Here is a 20,756-nt window from a genome sequence, read left to right as displayed (position 1 = left end):
AAAAAAAAAAAAAAAAAGGAAAATATTGGGGAATGTTTGACACCATTTTATTCATCTTCAACTGCAGTGGAAAAATAGAACCTTTTACAAGTGCCATGTCAGCTCAACTCACTCATATATTTATATCTTTTATATAAATTTCTTTTTGCATTTTTTTCCTTTTTTTTTTTTTTTTCCCCTCTTTTTAAATTTTTTTTTTGGTTTGGGTTTTTTTTTTATTTTTGTGGTTTTTTTTTTTTTTTTTTCCCCCTCTGTTTTTTTTCCAAGTGCAGCAAGAGACCAAAAACCACACGGGAACCTGATCCAAATGGAGAGCCCCAAAAACAAGAATTCAAAAAAAAATATAAAAAAAGGCAAAAAAGAAAAAAAAAAAAGGCCGAGTTTCCAAGTAAACGGTGTTTAATCCCATTTTTTGGTGTGTTTTCACATGGAATTTCCTCTCAAAATATCACCTGAATTGGTTTTTTTATTATTTTTTTTTGTCCTGTGTGTGCATATTTTTCATATTTTTTATTTCTCGTATTTCTCTTTTTTTTTCTCTTTTTGTTGTGGTTTTTTGTTTTTTTTTTTAGCTCTTTTTTGAACTCTTTGGCACAATTTTTGATGTGAGTGTTCTGGGCTGCTACAGTCCAAGTCAGGAGAGCTCTTTTCCCAATTCGGAGCACTTTAAAAAAAAACCAAACAAAACAAAACAAAACAAAGTGGATTTTTTTTTTTTCCTTTTTCCAACTTATTGACTTTGTTTTTTTTCTATTTTTTTTCCTTTTTTTGCAATTTTTGAAGCCTGAAACTCGCCGGACAAGTGGATTTTTCAATTCCCTGGAACCAAAAATGATCTTTTTTCCCCCATTTCTACATTCACAGTTGAATATTTAAGGAAAGAAAGGCGCTTTTGTTGCTGAGCAGGACAAGCCAGGAGCTCCAAACATTCAGCATTTCCCTAAAATAAAAGCCCTAAACAGCAAACTTTCCTTAAATTTTATTGGTTTTTCCTTTTTTTTTTTTTTTTTCCTCTTTTCTGCTTTTTTTTATGTGCACATCTCTTACTGCATCAGTAGGACTGAACCTCGGGTTAGTTATGAAATGCAACAGCTAAACCCTTAAATTTTTGTACAGATTTTTGGTTTTTTGGGTTTTTTTTAAGGTTTTTTTCTTTTCTGGAATTTTTTTTTTTTTTTGACTTTTTTTTCCTGGAATTTTTTTTTTTTTTTTTTTTTGAATTTTTTTCCTGGAATTTTTTTTTTTTTTTGGCATTTTTTTCCTGGAATTTTTTTTTTTTTTTTGGACTTTTTTTTCCTTGAAATTTTTTTTTTTTTTTCAGAATTTTTTTTTTCCCTGGAATTTTTTTTTTTTTGTTTGTTTGTTTTTTGGTGGTTTTGGGAAAAAAAAAAAAAAAAGAGAGCAACTGCAATTGTGGTTTGTTTTTTTTTTTGAAGTCGAGAACGTGGACATCGCCTCACTCACACACACTCACTCCTCTCCACTGAAACTCCTTCACCCCCTCTCTCCTGGGGGATTGCCTTTTGGTGCCTTTTGGAGGCAAAAAATCCCAAATTCTTCCCAAATTTCCACCTTTCCTCTCTCTCTCTCTCTCTCTCCAGCAGCCAAGACCTCACAGAGCACCACAGTGAATCCCAATTTTCCTCGTTTTCGCCTCGTTTTCCTCCTCCAAACTCAGCTGGCCACCGCGGAGAAGCCGCTCCTGGCGGGGTTTTTTTTTTTGCCCCCCACCCCCCTTTTTCTTTTTCCTTGGAATTTTGGGGCACAGAATTCCCTCCTGGATGCCTCTTCCCGGTGCCAGGGTCGCAAATGTGGTGTGGGATTTGTTCCAAGCCTCACTCACTCATCCTCATCATCCTCTCATTCCCAAACATTCCGCATCCGTGCACACTTCCTCACTCCCGGGGTTTCTTTTTTGGGGGGTTTTTTAGAAGACTGGAGATTTTTTTGGTGGTGGTGGTTTTTTTTTTCCAGTGGGGGTCCTCAGGTGTCGTCCCAATGGTAACAGATCTGGAAAGGGGGGAAAAAAAGGGGGAAAAAGGGAATTAAAGGGGGGGGGGAAAAGGGATTCAGGGGATTAAGGGGAAAAAGGGAATTCAGGGGACAAAAGGGGATTCAGGGGATTAAGGGGAAAAAGGGGATTCAGGGAATTAAGGGGAAAAAAGGGAATTCAGGGGACAAAAGGGGATTCAGGGAATTCAGGGGAAAAAAGGGAATTCAGGGGACAAAAGGGGATTCAGGGAATTAAGGGGAAAAAAGGGAATTCAGGGGACAAAAGGGGATTCAGGGGAAAAAAAAAAGGGATTCAGGGGAAAAAAAAAGGATTCAGGGATTTAAGGGGAAAAAAGGGAATTAAGGGGACAAAAGGGGATTCAGGGGAAAAAAAAGGGATTCAGGGGAAAAAGGAGAAAAAGGGAATTCAGGGATTTAAGGGGAGAAAAGGGAATTCAGGGAGAAAAAAGGGAATTAAGGGGACAAAAGGGAATTCAGGGGAAAAAAAGGGGGATTCAGGGGAAAAAGGGAAGTCAGGGAATTAAGGGAGGAAAAGAGAATTAAGGTGAAAAAATGGGATTTATGGGATTAAGGGGAAAAAAGGGAATTAAGGGGGAAAAAGGGATTCAGGGGATTAAGGGGAAAAAAAGGGGGATTCATGGGAATAAGGGGAAAAAGGGAATTCAGGGGAAAAAAGGCAACTCAGGGAATTAAGGTGAAAAAACGGAATTCAGGGGATCAAGGGGAAAAGGGAATTCAGGGTAAAGAAGGGAATTCAGGGAATTAAAAGCCCTGGAAGTGTTTAAAAATGTTGGAATGTGGCACTTGGGTTGGGTTCCATCTTAGAGATTTTTCCAACCTTAACATTTCCATGATTACACAACGAAAAAAAAATACCTGAACACCCCAAATCCCAGGAGAAAAAAAAAAAAAAAAAAGTGGGGAAAAAAAATTGACTTTGTAGGATCAAAAGAGAAAGAAAAGAAAAAAAAACCCAAATGGGGCTTTTTTTTCCCACCAAAAAAACCCAGAGCAACAACTTCCAGGAAAACAGAACTTTGGGATTGTGACTCTGCTGAGCCAATTTCCCTGATTTTTCCAGGTGGGAAAAAAGCAGGATGAGGCCTTACCAAGCTTGATTCTTGAGTTTCCTCAGCTCTTTCGTGGCCCAGGTCGCGAGGGTTTTCGTTTTGTTTGTCTTGGATCTCCTCCCTTCCGTTAGCAACTCATGGATCATGGGTCTGGCTTCTACTAATTTCAGGACATCCTTCCCAAAAGCTGTACACAAATCCCTGGAAGCAGAGAAAGATTATGGGGGGGGGGAGGGAAAAAAAAGGGCTGTGAGTGCCACAAAAAGCTGCTCAAGGTCATGGATTTTTGGGGAAAATTGTGATTAAAATTTGGTCAAACTCTCGGGCAAATGTTGATTTTCCCATAATTCTCCCTAAAATCAGCAGGAAAAATTGAAACACCTCAACCTGGCTTCCTCTGTTCCCTAAGGATGAGGGTTTTTTTTTTGTTTCCAAGCTCCTGGAAAAATCCTAAATCTGGGATTTCTGTGATGATTTTCCCACCTCGCCACTCACCTGCGGCATCGCTTCGCACCTTGAGTGTAACACCGAAATCCAACCCCAAAACTGACACTAAAAACTTCAGAGAAGCCAGGAAAAAAAAAAAAAAAAAGGGCAGATTCCAGGATTTTTCCTAGGGAAAAATAGGATGGGGAGGCCTTACCCTATGAGTCCAGCGGCACAGGCCACCACCCCATCCGTGTGATCCTCGTCCCCGGCGATGTGGTCGATGTAGGACAGGATAAATTCCACCCTGGGCTGCACCAGCATCACGTCAGCTGTGAGGGAAAGGCTTGGTCAAGGCCTCTTGGGATTTTTGGGATAGACATTCCGTGTTCCCAAACTAATCTGGATCCCCACCCGGAAGAGCTCTTCTGGTAGGGAAAGGGAAACGCTCCTGGATTATTGTGGATTTCTGCTGTTTCCCTGCTCTGAGTGTTCGCTCCCAACGGGGAGGGACGGAGCAGGGATGAGCTCATGGATGTGACAACTCCAAAAGGAGGCTCAGGGGGAACTCCTGGATCCCTAGAAATGCCCAAAAAATGGGTGGATGTGGCACTGGGGATGTGGTTTGGAGGTGACAGCGACTGGATGATCTTAAGGGAAGGGACGGAGCAGGCATGTGACAAGGATGTGACAACCCCACAAGGAGGCTCAGGGAGGTTTGTGTCGGATATTTGGGAATATCTCTCCACTGGAAGGGTTGTAAAACATTGGAACATGCACCCAGGGCTTGGAAAATGCCTGGCAATGTCCCAGAAATGGGTGGATGTGGCACTGGGGATGTGGTTTGGAGGTGACAGTGACCAGATGATTTAAAGGGAAGGGGCGGAGCAGGGATGTGCCCATGGATGTGACAACCCCACAAGGAGGCTCAGGGGGATCAGGAGGCTCAGGGAGGTTTGTGTCGGATATTTGGGAATATCTCTCCACTGGGTGGGTTATAAATATCCCAGAAATGTGTGGATGTGACACTGAGGGACACGGTCTGGAGGTGACACCGACCGGATGATTTTAAGGATTTTTTTCCAAGCTTTCCAAGCTTGATCCCAACAAAGACCCCGACCCCTGGGGGTACTCACGGTGCACGTTCTCCTGGTCTCCCTTCAATCCCTGGATGATCCCGGTGTAGGCCTCCAGGCAGCCCTCCCTCAGCTCGTTCAGGTAATCCACCATGTCGTAGTCGGACTGGGGACGGACACAGGGATGGGATGAGCCCCTGGGAACGTCCTCTGGGTGCTCCCATGGGATTGGGGACAGCTCACCTTGTCCACCTGGGCCTGGGATGCCTGCTGGAGGGTGTTGAGCACCACGTCCAGGTACTTCTTGAACTCCCCTCCGATGGCCAGCGCGATGTCCCCGAACACCGACAGGATCTGCGGCTTCACCGACCTGTGGACGTTCTCGTTCTGGAAAAGGAATCCCAAAAGGGCTCCAGGTCAGTGTGGGAAGGGAGGAAAAGAGGAAAAGGCCTGGAGGTGCGGCAAGGGAGGTTTGTATGGGATGTTTGGGAATGTTTCTCCACTGGGAGGGGTGTAAAATGTTGGAGTTTAAGGAGCCAGGGCAGTCAGCATGGCTGGGAATGTCCCAGAAATGTGGGGGGAATTTGGAAGGAATTCAGGAAGGAAGGAATTTGGAAGGAATTCAGGCAGGAATTCAAGCAGGAATTCAGGCAGGAAGGAATTCAGGAGGGAATTTGGAAGGAATTTGGAATTCAGGAGGGAATTTGGGACGGAAATCAGGAAGGAATTCAGGAATTCGGAAGGAATTCGGAAGGAATTCAGGAATTAAAGAATTCAGGAGGGAATTTGGAAGGAATTCAGAAGGAACTCAGAAGGAACTCGGAAGGAACTCGGAAGGAAGGAATTCAGGAATTAAAGAATTCAGGAGGGAATTTGGAATTCAGGAAGGAATCTGGAAGGAATTCAGGAGGGAATTCAGAAGGAATTCAGGAGGGAATTCAGAAGGATTAGGAGGAATTCAGAAGGAAGGAATTCAGGAGGGAATTCAGAATTCAGGAGGGAATTCGGAAGGAATTCGGAAGGAACTCGGAAGGAAGGAATTCAGAAGGAAGGAATTCGGAAGGAAGGAATGCAGGAATTAAAGAATTCAGGAGGGAATTCGGAATTCAGGAGGGAATCTGGAAGGAATTCAGGAGGGAATTCAGAAGGAATTCAGAATTCAGGAGGGAATTTGGAAGGAATTCAGGAGAGAATTCAGGAGGGAATTCAGGAGGGAATTTGGAATTCAGGAGGGAATTTGGAAGGAATTCAGGAAGGAATTTGGAATTCAGGAGGGGATTCAGGAAGCTGATAAACGAGGAGATATCCCTTTGCCCCCAACAACTCCTGGCCGCCGCTCAAACCGCACGGAGCCGTCAAACACGAGCCATTCCCGGCAAATTCCTCACACTTCTGGCGCGCTTCTCCCACCTCCCACTCCCCCTGGGAAGAGTGTGCATCCAACTGTTACTAAGGAGCAGGGAATCACTCGCTCACCCCCAGGTTCTCCAGGAGCAGCTGCATCACCTCGTCGCAGAAGGGGAGGATGTTGACTGCAGGGCTCGGCACAGGTCCCCCACCAGCCCCACGGCGGACAGGCAGACCTGCAAAAAACCAGCCACACACCCACCCCTGAGTCACTCGGATCCAGATCCAAGGATTTGGGATCATTCCAGCACTCGGGAGTCATGGGAGGGTAATTAAACCCCAGGGAATAACGAGCTGGCTGCCACCACAAAGATGAGGAACAAGGGCAGCATATCCGGGAGTGGCAGAGATTTGTTTGGAAAACCAACTCCGAATTCCACAGTTCTACCCCACAGAAGGCACCAGGATCTGATATTCCAAGGGGACATCCCAGCCAGGATTTGGGCTGGAAAAACAACTCTGAATTCCACAGTTTCACCCCACGGACAGCACCAGGATCTGATATTCCAAGGGGAAATCCCAGCCAGGATTTGGGCTGGAAAAACAACTCCGAATTCCACAGTTTCACCCCACAGAAGGCACCAGGATCTGATATTCCAAGGGGACATCCCAGCCAGGATTTGGGCTGGAAAAACAACTCTGAATTCCACAGTTTCACCTCATGGAAGGCACCAGGATCTGATATTCCAAGGGGAAATCCCAACCAGCAGCACCTCCTTCGTCATCAAGGCCAGAAATCGTGGAATGTCAAGGCACTCAAGGTTTTTGCTGGATTGAACTGAGTCCGAATGGGTGCAGGGAATTAAAATCAACAATGGGTTGGGTTGGAAGGGACCTTAAAGCTCATCCACCTAAAATCCCACAGGGAATATCTTCCACTATCCCAAAACTCATCCAACCTGGCCCTGGACAATTCCAGGGATGGGGCAGCCCCCAATTTCCCTGGATTAAAGGGAGAAGCCTGATCCATACCTGGTACTCAGCGTAGTTCTTCAGCCCAATGCCAAGGAAAGGTTTGAAGGCATCCATGTACTTCAGGAACTCTCCACCCAGGACTGTGCAGGGAAAATATCCCAGTGAGAAGGAAAATCCCAATTTGTGGCATTTGCCATGAAAAACAAATCAAAAACCTCCCAAATTCCACCCAAACCGAGTGAAAACCAATTCTCTGCTCGATAGCTGAGTGACTTATCCCACACTCTTCCATGCTCTAAGGTGGTTTGGATTTTGGAATCCTGGGATTGTTCAGTTGGGAAGGGACCCACTGGATGGGCAGGGACACCTTCCACCATCCCAGGTTGCTCCAAGCCTCGATCCAACCTGGCCTTGGACACTTCCAAGGATGTGAACACCCCCAGCTCTCCTTTACTGCCTTATCCACGCTTTTCCTTGGAAGTGATAAGAAACCAAAATTCCACGCTCCGAGGTGGTTTGGTTTTTAGAATCCCAGGATTTCCTGGGTTGAAAGGGACCATGAAGTGACACTTTCCACCATCCCAGGTTGCTCCAGCCTCGGACACTGCCAGGCACGCAGCACCCACCCCTTCCCCACACCACCCAACCACCAATGACGCTTTCCACCACATGGCCCAAAATTCCCAAATCCAACCCCATTCCTGACCTTCCACCAGGGTGCTGACGGCCATCAGGGCGTCCTCCTGCACCCCCCCGGAGCCAGCCGTGCTCTGGAACATCCTGAGCAGCGAGGCCATCACCACGTCCGAGATCTGCAGCGCGTCCTGGTGCTGCACCTTCCGCAGCACGTTCTGAGGGAAAAACCACGGAAAACGGGCAAAAATCACCGCTCATCCCACAGATAAAGCGTTCCCACACCCATGGGAGCTGCGAAAAAGATGAAAGGGAGCTGCTGTTTGAACCCTGCTGCCAAAAAAAATCTGCTTTTGTGACTGCCAAGTCCCATTCATTTGGCTGCACTGAGATTTTTCCAGCTGAATTTACCTTTCCTGCTGCATAGGCTGTTCTCCCAGCTTTGCCATTTGTAAGCTGGAATTAAATGTGACCAGCCCAAATTTAGCCTATTAAAAAAAAATAAAATAATAAAATCCTTTTTTTTTTTTTTTTCTGTGGTCGCAGCTGAGCTCATTGAACCTGATTTTTGCTTCTGAATTAAAGTTAAGGAACGGTTAAAGTGGTTTAAAATATAACATTTCCCAGGAAAAGGAGAAAACATCTTTAATCTCCAGAGGAAATAATTATTTTAAGTTTAATTTTACACTCCACAAAGATGCACTTTGGCTGGTTAAATAATTAAGGCTGGATTTATGGAATTACAGGGTGTTTGGGTGGGAAGAGACTCTAAAAATCCCCAAATTCCATGGGCAGGGGCACCTTCCACTATCCCAGGTTGTTCCTTCCACAGATGGGATTTTCTAATTTAATTTTAAGTATTAACAAATATTTTTCCTCTGCTGGATGTTCATAATTGTATTTCCACCAAAAAGAAAAAAAAAACTATGTAAAGTATTAAGTATTTGCTGCAATTGGGTAAAAAAATTCAGGTTCAGGTTTTGGGATTAAAAAAAGGCACATTTAGAAATTAAAACTGACAATTTAATTCCACCTGGACTATACTTCCTTGGCAGAAATCAGTGCCCACCCTGTGAGATTCCAGGGTGAAAATTCCCCATTAAAACCCTTTTAAAAGAGCAGGTTATTCCCATTTCCCATTATTTGAAAAAATTACCCTAAACTGGAGAGTGCAAACAACCAAAAAGCTTTTGAGGATGAAATTCAGGATTTCTCAAATTGACCTGGAGACCACCTGGGTTGCTGTGAGCTGATTTTTTTGGGGAAAAAAACCCCGTTTTGAGTGGAGTTTGCAGCAGCAAGCACTGCACTGGTGGCTCCTGCTCATTAGCAGCTGTTTAATTCCCAGGACACTCAGAACATTTGAATTGGTGCCACTTGGATCAGGAGCACCGAGCACGAGAGGCAGATGAAGGAATCAAAGCCATGATGGAGTTTGTTTTATTTTTTTTTGTCTGTGGGGTTGTTGAGGCTGTAGCCAACCCAAGAACCCAATCTGACAGCACAGACAATCTTTTATAAAATCCCTAACAGTGCTCTTTTAGTCTAATTGCCCTAAATTTTGTCACTTAGTAGAGACTTCCGAACCTTGCATCACCTCCCACGTGGCAGCTGGGACACAAAATCCACTTTTTTCATTCAAATCTCAGCACCAGGAGCTGAGGTTGGAGCTTCAGGAGCATGAAAATGCCTCAAAAATCACTTTATTCCCAAAACCACAGACAAAGGAGAGAGGAATTTACCTGGAGAGTAGCACAGAGAAGGGACTGGAGATCGTTGAACTGAATTCTGTCAGAGGTGCTCTGGATGTGAGACTGAAACAAGAACAAAACCCTGCGTGTGAAGAGGCTGCCTGGGATCCTGGCAGCTCCAGGGAGAGCCAGATTGTACTTTAAATATTTGTTCTTTTCAGATTTCAGACCAGAGGGGCTGTGAAGAAGCTGAATATAGAATCCCTGAGTGGTTTGGGGACCTTAAATCCCATCCATTCCCACAGGCAGGGACATCTCCCACCATCCCAACCTGGATTTGGACACTCCCAGGGATGGAGCAGCCACAATTTCCCCCGCAGCTTTAAATCAAGATTTACCCACCTCCATCTGCAGCACTTGCTGGAGCCTCTCCATGATGACCAGGGTGGTTTTTTGGACAGCAGGATAACAGTCCTTGGCACTGTTTTTCACTATTTCCATCAGGGATTCATAGGCAGAACTCCTCAAGTTATTCTGGTGTCCATCAGGTCTGCAACAGAAGGAGGAGATTTGCAGCTCCAAGTGCTTGGAAACAGATTTTTTTAAAAATTTAAAAAAAATTTTAGTAAACCAGCAACAGCTCCATTTGAGTGCTGTGACAAGCAGGAGCAATTGAAAAGCCTTGAATTAAAGGGAATTTGTGATTTCCAGAATCTCTGGCAACAAGGAGAGGGACAGAAGGAGCCTCAGAGTTGGTGTCAGGTGAGCAGCACTTCAGAGCCCCAGACACCTCTGAGGGGTGTGAAATCTGAAATTAAGGCACCTGAGATGATTGGTGGGCTCCAGAGCCTTGAGCCAGACACTCCACTCCTGGCTGGATGGAAACAAAGACAGGGAAAGAGTTTAAATTTTGAACTGGGACAAGGTTTTTAAGGAGAATCAGCAGCAAAAATGGCACCATCAGTCCCATGGAGCTGATCGAGGGATTGAACCTGGAGCTGTCAGATTTATGTAACCTTCAAGTCACCATAAAATTTGAGTTTAGCCCTTTTTTTTTCCCTGCATCTAAGAGCAAAATGTTTTGCCTCATCTATTTTCTGTTTCAGCTGGGATGGGAATGGGAGCTCAAGTAGGTCCCTGGCTCTTCTGGGAGCACCTGGAGCTGACGGGAAGGGATGGAACCCACAAAAAAACAATCAGGAGAAGGAACAAACACAGATCCCTGGTCATGTCCTGCTGCAATTCCTGATTATCCTGTGGCCCTGCAGCAAACGGGGCTGAGCCTTGTGACTGCACAAGAAGGGCAGAGTCTTAAAACTGTGGCGTTAAACTCAGAGATGTGAGGGAAAATGGGGTAGATGTGAGGGGAAAAGGGGGGAGATGTGAGGGGAAAAGGGGGGAGATGTGAGGGGAAAAGGGGGGAGAGATGTGAGGGGAAAAGGGGGGAGAGATGTGAGGGGAAAATGGGGGAGAGATGTGAGGGGAAAATGGGGGAGAGATGTGAGGGGAAAATGGGGGAGAGATGTGAGGGGAAAGGGGGGGAGAGATGTGAGGGGAAAATGGGGGAGAGATGTGAGGGGAAAATGGGGGAGAGATGTGAGGGGAAAATGGGGGAGAGATGTGAGGGGAAAATGGGGGAGAGATGTGAGGGGAAAACGGGGGAGAGATGTGAGGGGGAAAGGGGAGAGATGTGAGGGGAAAGGGGGGGAGAGATGTGAGGGGAAAATGGGGGAGAGATGTGAGGGGAAAATGGGGGAGAGATGTGAGGGGGAAAGGGGGAGAGATGTGAGGGGAAAGGGGGGGAGAGATGTGAGGGGAAAATGGGAGAGAGATGTGAGGGGAAAATGGGGGAGAGATGTGAGGGGGAAAATGGGGGAGAGATGTGAGGGGAAAATGGGGGAGAGATGTGAGGGGAAAATGGGGGAGAGATGTGAGGGGAAAATGGGGGGAGATTCGAAGGAAACGGGGAGATTTGGGGAAAAACAAGAGAAATTCAGAGTAAAATGGGAGACATGTGAGGGAAATACCAGAGATTCGAAGGAAAACAGGAGATTTGGGGAAAAACAAGAGAAATTCAGAGTAAAATAGGAGAGATTCAAAAGAAAAGAGGGAAGGGACACTCCCGGACTTCTTAAAGCACATATGGACAAAATATTGTAAAATTATTCAATGGGTAGAGCTGCTTTGCTGGGATTTGCATCCTTTATTTTTTTTTATACAAAAGAAGTGCCACCTTTTAATCCAACACCAGATCTCAGCTGCCAGGAAGAGCCTGAAGTGGGAAATAAATGAAAAAAAAAGCTTTTTGAGAGGTTGTTTTACCTGTCTGCAGTCTCCAGCAGTTTCTGCACTATCAGCTCAAAGGAGGAGGATAAACAGTAGGTTGCTGGTTCTTCCTGATCATCAGCCACATCTGCAGCTTCATAGGCAGCTTCAGCAAGGCTGGAGAAGGCCTGGAACACAAAATATCCATTGGTTTTCCACCCTCACAGCTCCAAAAACTCAGATTCCACTAATTTTCCTGCTAAAATACCAAAAAAATCCCCCACCTAAACTAAAAAAAAAAAAAAACAAAGTGCAGGATGAGCAACTCCAGAGCAGTTTAACTGTGCTGGGATGGGTGGGTGAGAGGAGCTGAAAGCTTCCTGGGTTTTTATTTTACTCTAAAAACACTCAGGAATCATCTTCAGGAGACAAAAGCCACCTGGATTTTTTGCCAGGATTAACAGGGCAGGGAAAACCCCTCTGTGCTGATGAGTCTTGAAACCCCTGGGATTCTAAAAAGGAGGGATTCTGTCATTTCTAGAAGTTGTTTTGACAGGAAAATCCTCCTCCCCAGCTCAGTCTGAGGGAGCAGCTCCTGGAAGGCAGTGAGGACACAAAGACCAGACAAAGCATCAGGAAAAAAAACCCAACCAACTCCTGCTTCCCAAATTATTCCTGGGATCGCTGCAGGAGCAGGTTTGGGTGATGGGGAATGAGGTGTTGCAACCCTTCCCCGAGGCAATCCAAGAAAAAGCTTAATCCCAAAATCCCTCTTCCCAACCCCATGACACCAGGGACAAGCTCCCACAGCATTCCCAAACTGGAAGCAACTTCTACACTCAGTGAATATCAGCATTTTTCTCCTAAAATTCCACTTTTTTCCTTTATTTTTCCTGCAAGAGCCACAAAATAGAATTGGGATAATTTAAGTGTCAACCAGTGTTTGCTGGGGGAGCAAGCCATGGATTAATTCTGGAATTCACTCAAGTGTGTGTGGATAAATATATAAAATCACTTAAAAATTATATAAATATAAAAAAATCATACAAATATAGAAAACCACATAAATTTATAAAACCATACAAAGATATAAATTTATATCTTTATATAATTTATAAAAATGCCTATTTTTAGGTATTAATTTGCATTAATATATTTGAATTTATATTCATAAAAGCCCCCTGACAGGAGGGTGGAGCCAGGTGGGAGCCAGGCAAGACTAAACAACTTCAAGAGATGCCCAGGCTGGATATCAAGGAAAATTCCTTCACAGAAAGAGTCCCAGGCATCTGAACAAGCTGCCTGGGGCAAGGCTGGACTCCCAATCCCTGGAATTGTCCAGAAAATTCATGGATGTGGCACTCGAGCACAGAAGTTTGGCGGTGGCGCTGGCGGAACGCTCGGACTCGGGTGACGGGAAAACCATTCCAGATCCCACCAGGAGCTGCTTTTCCCTGTGGATCTGAACTCCTGGCAGGGTTTGGGGGGCTCCTCACCCAGCAGACGTTGGTGGCCACCCTGGGCTCGGCGCTCAGCCCCTCCATCAGGCACTGCAGCAGCGGGGCCAGGTAGATGTCGTTGATGGCTGCTTCGGGCAGCATCTCGCAGATCCTGCCCACGGTCCAGGCCGTCGTGTCCCTGACCACCACGCTGGGATCCTTCATCAGCTCTATCAACGTTGGCATGGCCTGGGAAAGAGCCAGGAAAAACCAGGTGAGGGGGAAAAAAAAAAGAAATCATCCTGCATTCGTCCCAATCCTGTAGTTTATTTAGGATGTATTTTGTTTCATTTTGTATTCATGGATCTATTCCCTAATGCGACCCCTTTTCCAAACACCTTCACCAAGGATGGTTTTACTCAGCGTTCCCAAAGTGAAGGCAGCTTCTACATTCAGGAAATATTATCATTTTTTCTCCTCAAAATGCCTTTCTTCCCATTTTCTTTCCTACCTGAGTCACAAAAGAAGATTTGAGGTAACTTAACGTGAATGCTGGGTTACGGATCAAATCCAGGATTTGGATTTGAGATGTTCTCCTCCAATTAACCCAGGGATTTTTAGCTCCAAAAGCTCCAAAAGAAGTGATATCCTTTCAATTTTCCTTAAATTAAGAGCACATGCAAAGCAGACACCCTGCTCTAAATAACCATGGGGTTTTTAGCTCCAAAAGTCTCCTAATCAGGTAATATCCTTTCAATTTTCCTTAATTTAAGAGCATGTGCAAAGCTGACATTCTCTCCCAATTAACCCAGATTTTGGGCACTAAAAGCCTCTAAATCCCCACAAAACTCCAGGCTCCAGAAGCTTCCAAAACAGGTGATATCCTTCTGATTGTCCCTTAAATTAAGAACACGTGCGAATCAGACATTCCCCTCCAATTAACCAAGGGATTTTTAGCTCTAAAAGCTTTCAAGACAGGTGATATCCTTTCAATTTTCCTTAAATTAAGAGGATGTGCAAAGTGGTATCCTGCTCCAAATAACCCAGGGATATTGGGCTCTAAAAGCCTCCACAACCAAGTGACATCCTTTTGATTTTCCTTAAATTAAGAGCACATGCAAGTCAGGTATTCTCCCCCAGATAATCCAGGGATTTCGGGCTCTAAAAGCCTCCTAAACAAGGGATTTTTAGTTCTGGAAATCTCCAAACAGGTGATACCCTTCTGATTTTCCTAAATTAACACGACATCCAAAGCTGACACCCTTCCTTCAAATAACTCCAGGGTTTTCCATAGGTGCCACCCTTCCAATTGCCCTTAAATAAAAACCCCCACGCAAACCAAACACACCCTCCTCCAAAGAACCAGGCGATTTGGACCTCTAACCCCTCCCAAACTCCCCTCAAAAACCCACCTGTATTACTAAAGGTTTGAGCTGGTTGGGCTCGGGCCCTTCCAGGATGCATCCGAAGGCCATGACGGCCGCATCCCGGTACCTCCAGTCGGGATTCTTGATGTGCTCCTTGATGAAGGGCAGCACGTGGGGGACGATGTCGTCCTCGCAGCACGTGGCCAGCAGCATCAGGCACACCCCCGCCGCCTTGCAGGGGTTCCAGTCGTCGTCGTCGTCGTTCTCGTCCTGCAAAAAAACCATCCCAGGGATCTATGGAATTCCATGGAATTGTCCCTGCTTTGTTGGGTTTTTAAGTGAAGTCCTGTTTCCAAGTAACAGGAATCGCTCACAGCTTTGGTGCCTTTCCAAGCTGGAGTGGCTTCAGCCACTTCTCAAAATGCTTTTTCCTCACCCAGGTGGGATTTTATCCATTTAATCCAAAGTTCTCCCATCCAAAGTGCTCCCTGCACCATTAAAATCTCCTTTCCCAACCAAGCTCAGGCTCTTAAACCTTTGGTGTCTTTCCAACCTGGAGTGGCTTCAGCCACTTCCCAAAGTGCTTTTCCCTCTCATCCAGGTGGGATTTTATCCCTTTGATCCATGAAATCCCTCCCAGAGTGGCCTCATCCACCTCCAAAGTGTTTTTCCCTCATCCAGGTGGGATTTTATCCATTTAATCCCTCTTCTCCCATCCGAAGTGCCCCCTGCACCATTAAAATCTCCTTTCCCAACCAAGCTCAGGCTCTTAACCTTTGGTGTCTTTCCAACCTGGAGTGGCCTCATCCACATCCACCTCCCAAAGTGTTTTTCCCTCTCATCCAGGTGGGATTTTATCCCTTTGATCCATGAAATCCCTCCCAGAGTGGCCTCATCCACCTCCCAAAGTGCTTTTTCCTCACCCAGGTGGGATTTTATCCATTTAATCCTTTCCATCCCTCCCAGAGTGGCTCCTGCACCATTAAGAAGCTCCTTTTCCAGCTGAACTGAGGCTCTTGAACATTCAGCACCTTTCCAACCTGGAGTGGCCTCATCCACCTCTCCAAGTGCTTTTCCCTCTCATCCAGGCAGGAATTTTATCCCTTTGATCCCTTCCAGAAGCTCCCTGCACCATTAAAAATCTCCTTTCCCAACCAAACTCAAGCTCTGAAGCCTTCAATACCTTTCCAACCTGGAGTGGCCTCATCCACTTCCCAAAAAGAGCTTTTCCCTCTCATCCAGTTGGGAATTTTATCCCTTTCATCCCTTCCAGAGGGTCCCTGCACCATTTAAAAATCTCCTTTCCCAACCCTCCTGTGATTCCCATCCCTGTTTTATCCCCTGGGAACCTCCTGCAATTCCACTCTGCTCATCCAAGACCAAAAACAAACCAGGGAAACAATTCCCTGGATTCACTTGGAGCATATTCCCAGCCAAATGAACTCTGTCCCGTTAATTAACAGTTTTATTTTATAATTAGGCAAGCCATTCCATTAATTTTGATTAGCCTGGAAAGCACAGCCCCAGTAAATCCCTGGGAAGAGTTTAACAGGGACTAAACAAAGGCCTCAAAAATCCCAGGAATTGGATCTCACATGAGGCAGGGCCTGTGGAATATCAGGTTTAACACCCCAAATATTCTGTCAGGAATACAGGGAATCACCAAACCTCTCAGGAAACCACAAATCCAGGGATGTGATCCAGGAAAATGGAGGCAAGTCCCAGTCTCAGCCCGAAAATTGCTGCATCACTGGCTCAGAGTGGTGCATGAAACCTCATCACAGACCAGGGACTGCCACCTCCTGAGGCGTTTTTGGGATCAGAGGACGCCAAAACCCAATTCCCACAGGAGCCAGGGGGGGCAGGAAGAGGTACCCTGAGCTGCGATTCCATCAGGGAATGTGGCACTCACCTGTTTTGTTAAGGTCTGGGTTAGAATAGGGACCAAATATTGCAGTGCCCCCTTGGCATAGAACTTGCTGGTGTGCTCTGGGGGCCTTCCTTGTTCTGCTGCCTGGAGAGGCAAAAAAAAAAGGGGTGAAAAGTTGATTTTCATAAATACTTTTATATAATTTAAATTTTTTTCAGTATTAAGAGGCTGAATGATCAACTCTAGAAGGCACAAATTCCCTTTTCCTCTTCCCCCTCCTTCCCAACAGGAATTTTGAGTTGCCTCAAGGGCACTTTGCACCGAGTTAAATATTCCAAAATCCACTTGAATTCCCCATCCCTCCTCACAGGGCACAATTATCCTCATTTTGGCTGTCAGGTGTAATTACCAGGTGACCCCGAGGTGAAGGAGCAAAAGGTTTGGAGCACATAAAGCCAACCCCACTGCTGCTGCCTGTCCTTTTAGCCTTGATTTTTTTCTTCTAATTATTTTTGGGGAATCCAACCATAAATATAAATTTAGCTGCTTTTAAAAAAAGATGGATGTGATTCATGCAGAGCCCTTCAAAGTTTCAGCTGTTATTGATCTCCACAGCTAATTTCTGCTAACAGCATCCGCATGCACAACAATTCCCCCAAATTCCTCTCCAGGCCCAGCCATACCACAGGATAATTACTTTTATTTCATCCACAATTCCAGATTTGACTCAAATTTCATGGATTTTAGGGAATGTGAACCATCTTTTGGCAAAAAGTCCCTCATGGCTCTGAAAGACCCCAAAATTCCAGGGTGCAGAGTTGTCCCAAAACCAGCAGGAAATTAAAGATTTGCTCTTAATTCTGTGGGATAATTACTTTTATTTCATCCACAATTCCAGATTTGACTCAAATTTCATGGATTTTAGGGAATGTGAACCATCTTTTGGCAAAAAGTCCCTCATGGTTGTGACAGACCCCAAAACTCAAGGGTGCAGAGTTGTCCCAAAACCAGCAGGAAAATAAAGATTTGCTCTTAATTCTGTGGGATAATTACTTTTATTTCATCCACAATTCCAGATTTGACTCAAATTTCATGGATTTTAGGGAATGTGAGCCATATTTGGCAAAAAGTCCCTCATGGTTGTGACAGACCCCAAAATTCCAGGGTGCAGAGTTCCCTGGATGGGATTTAAGATCCCTTCCAACCCAAATCATTCCAGGATTCCATAATTAAATTCTCCTGCTGTGGAGGCAAGATCAAAACCTTTGGTGGTATTAAAACAGCACAACTTTGGTCATTATTTCATTAATCCCATGGATTATATCCCAGGAAAAACATGGGAGAGCCCTGTGATAGGGGCTGCACCTGGATTTAGGTGGAAATAGGGAATAAGAATGGTAAAATTGGGTTATTTTAACAAAAAACCACCAGGTTGGGCAGGGCTGGGAGCAACCTGGGATGGTGGGAGAGGTGGGAGATGGCTGGGAACAGATGGGATTTAAGGTCCTTCCAGTCCAAATCATTCAAACATTTTGGGATTAACAGGAATTCCAAACCCAGGCTCAGCTAAAAAACCTCAAAATTACCTTGGGGAGCAGAACCTGGGCCAGCACCAAATGAGGAGCTAAAAATTCCCAAATGAGGAGCTAAAAACCCCAAACCAGGAGCTAAAAACCCCCAAACCAGGAGCTAAACCCCCAAACCAGGAGCTAAACCCCCAAACCAGGAGCTAAAAACCCAAACCAGGAGCTAAAAACCCCCAAACTAGGAGCTAAAACTTCCCAAACAAGGAGCTAAAAGCCCCCAAACAAGGAGCTAAAAGCCCCCAAACCAGGAACTAAAAATTCCCAAATGAGGAGCTAAAAACCCCAAACCAGGAGCTAAAAACCCCCAAATCAGGAGCTAAAAACCCCAAGCCAGGAGCTAAAAACCCCCAAATCAGGAGCTAAAAACCCAAACAAGGAGCTAAAACCTCCAAACCAGGAGCTAAAAACCCCCAAACCAGGAGCTAAAAACCCCAAACCAGGAGCTAAAAACCCCCAAACAAGGAGCTAAAAACCCCCAAATCAGGAGCTAAAAACCCCCAAACCAGGAGCTAAAAACCCCCAAATCAGGAGCTAAAAACCCCCAAATCAGGAGCTAAAAACCCCCAAACGAGGAGCTAAAAACCCCCAAACCAGGAGCTAAAAACCCAAACAAGGAGCTAAAAACCCCCAAACCAGGAGCTAAAAACCCAAACAAGGAGCTAAAAACCCCCCAAACCAGGAGCTAAAAACCCCCAAACCAGGAGCTAAAAACCCAAACAAGGAGCTAAAACCTCCAAACCAGGAGCTAAAAACCCCCAAATCAGGAGCCCAAGAGGAGCTAAAAAGACCCAAACGAGGAGCTAAAAACCCCAAACGAGGAGCTAAAACCCCAAACCAGGAGCTAAAAACCCCCAAACCAGGAGCTAAAAACCCCCAAACCAGGAGCTAAAAACCCCCAAACCAGGAGCTAAAAACCTCCAAACCAGGAGCTAAAAACCCCCAAACCAGGAGCTAAAAACCCCAAACCAGGAACTAAAAACCCCAAACCAGGAGCTAAAAACCCAAACGAGGAGCTAAAACCTCCAAATCAGGAGCCCAAGAGGAGCTAAAAAGTCCCAAACGAGGAGCTAAAAACCCCAAACCAGGAGCCCAACAAGGAGCTAAAACCCCCCAAACCAGGAGCTAAAATAAAACCTCTTTTGGGAGTTTTTATTTTGTGCTGCTGACCCCAAAACCAGCCCGGGAATTTATCCCATGCCCCCCGGACAGCACAGGAGGAGCTCCCAGGCTGGTGCCAAGCAGGAATTGAGCATTCCCAAAGGTTGATCCAAGGATTTGCAGCCCTTGCCAGGTCCCACCTCCGAGGCCTCGATGGCCAGGTCCATCTCCTCGTCGCACACGTTGGACCAGAACTCGATGCCCTGCAGAGCCACCTCGTCTATGTCACTTTTCATTGCTTCAATTGTGATCTGTGGCATTCCAAAAAAAAGGAAAAAAAAAAAAGGATATTTCAGCAATTTGTCCCTTCCTGAAATACATCCTGGTTTTTGGGAGATTTGGGATTGTCTAAAATTCAAGTTCTTGCTCTTGGAAATTGCAAATAATCTGATTTTATCCTATTTTATCACTGCAAAGTCTCATTGTTTTGTCCCATTTGGAATCTGAAATCTGGCAAATTTGATGTTGTTTTTAGGGATTTTGCTGGGATTGGGATTCCCAGGGAAATAAAGGAAAATCAGGAATGGAAGGGAAGTTTTTAAAGAGGTGAGGACAAAAGAGGACGGGGCCATCAGATAAATAAAGATGGAAAATAGAAATACAGATGGAGGGAGATTAGGGAAATAAATGTGAGAAACAGAAATAGAAATAAAGGGAGATCAGAGAAATAAATAGGAGAAATATAAATGTGAATGTAAATATAAATACAAATATAAATATAATTTTAAGTATAAATATAAGTGTAAATATAAATGTAAGTGTAAATATAAATGTAAATAAAAGTATAAATATAAATATAAATATGAGGGAGATCAGACAAATAAATATGAGAAATATAAATACAAACGAAGGGAAATCAGAGAAATAAATACCAATACAAATGGAGTGAGATCAGAAAAATAAATGTGAGAAATATAGATACAAACAAAGGAAAATCAGAGACATAAACCTCAAAAATACCAATACAAATAGAGGAATATCAGAAAAATAAATATCAATACAAACAGAGGGAGATCAGAGAAAAAGATAAGAAATACGAATACAAATGGGGGGAAAATCAGAGAAATAAATGTGAGAAATACAAATACAAATAGAGGGAGATCAGAGAAATAAATATGAAAAATATAAATACCAATACGAAGAGAGGGAAATCAGCCAAAAATAGGGGAAAAAGAAATGGGAGAAAATCAGAGAAATAAACTTGAAAAATATCAATACAAATAGAGGGAAATCAGAAAAAATAAATATCAATACAAAGAGAGGGAGATCAGAGAAATAAATATGAGAAATATGGATATGAACACAGGAAAATCAGAGAAATAAATGTGAGAATTATAAATACAAATAGAGGGGAACCAGGAAAAATAAATATCAATACAAAGGAGGGAAATCAGCCAAAAGTAGGGGAAATATAAATACAAATGGGGGGAAAAATCAGAGAAATAAATGTGAGAACTATGGATACAAACAAAGGAAAATCAGAGAAGTAAGTGTGAGAATTATAAATACAAATAGAGGGGAACCAGGAAAAATAAATAATACAAAGAGAGGGAGATCAGAGAAATAAATATGAGAAATATGGGATACAAACAAAGGGAAATCAGAGAAATAAATGTGAGAATTATGGACACAAACAAAGGAAAATCAGAGAAATAAACTTGAGAAATACCAATTAAAATAGAGGGAAATCAGAAAAAATAAATATCAATACAAAGAGAGGGAAAGAAGCCAAAAATAGGGGAAATAAAAATCCAAATGGGGGCAAAAAATCAGAGAAATAAATGTGAGAATTATGGACACAAACACAGGGAAATCAGAGAAATAAACTTGAGAAATACCA

At 44.3% G+C, this 20,756-nt stretch overlaps 1 protein-coding gene across 1 annotated transcript in view; it reads right to left on the bottom strand.

Annotated features, from left to right (window-relative positions):
* Window positions 1–3,118: 3,118 nt before the first annotated feature.
* KPNB1 (karyopherin subunit beta 1) overlaps window positions 3,119–20,756 on the bottom strand; it is a 30,097-nt gene continuing 12,459 nt past the window's right edge. The window contains 15 exon segments of the mRNA XM_048318434.1: window positions 3,119–3,284; window positions 3,727–3,841; window positions 4,646–4,751; window positions 4,829–4,972; window positions 6,062–6,117; window positions 6,120–6,168; window positions 6,965–7,047; window positions 7,614–7,758; window positions 9,283–9,354; window positions 9,634–9,781; window positions 11,554–11,684; window positions 12,993–13,184; window positions 14,348–14,572; window positions 16,215–16,316; window positions 19,057–19,167. Coding sequence (XP_048174391.1) covers window positions 3,119–3,284; window positions 3,727–3,841; window positions 4,646–4,751; window positions 4,829–4,972; window positions 6,062–6,117; window positions 6,120–6,168; window positions 6,965–7,047; window positions 7,614–7,758; window positions 9,283–9,354; window positions 9,634–9,781; window positions 11,554–11,684; window positions 12,993–13,184; window positions 14,348–14,572; window positions 16,215–16,316; window positions 19,057–19,167 — 1,845 coding nt within the window.

This window comes from Corvus hawaiiensis, chromosome 1 (assembly GCF_020740725.1).
Source record: "Corvus hawaiiensis isolate bCorHaw1 chromosome 1, bCorHaw1.pri.cur, whole genome shotgun sequence".
Classification (NCBI taxonomy): domain Eukaryota; kingdom Metazoa; phylum Chordata; class Aves; order Passeriformes; family Corvidae; genus Corvus; species Corvus hawaiiensis.
This window is presented reverse-complemented; position numbering and strand designations above follow the sequence as displayed.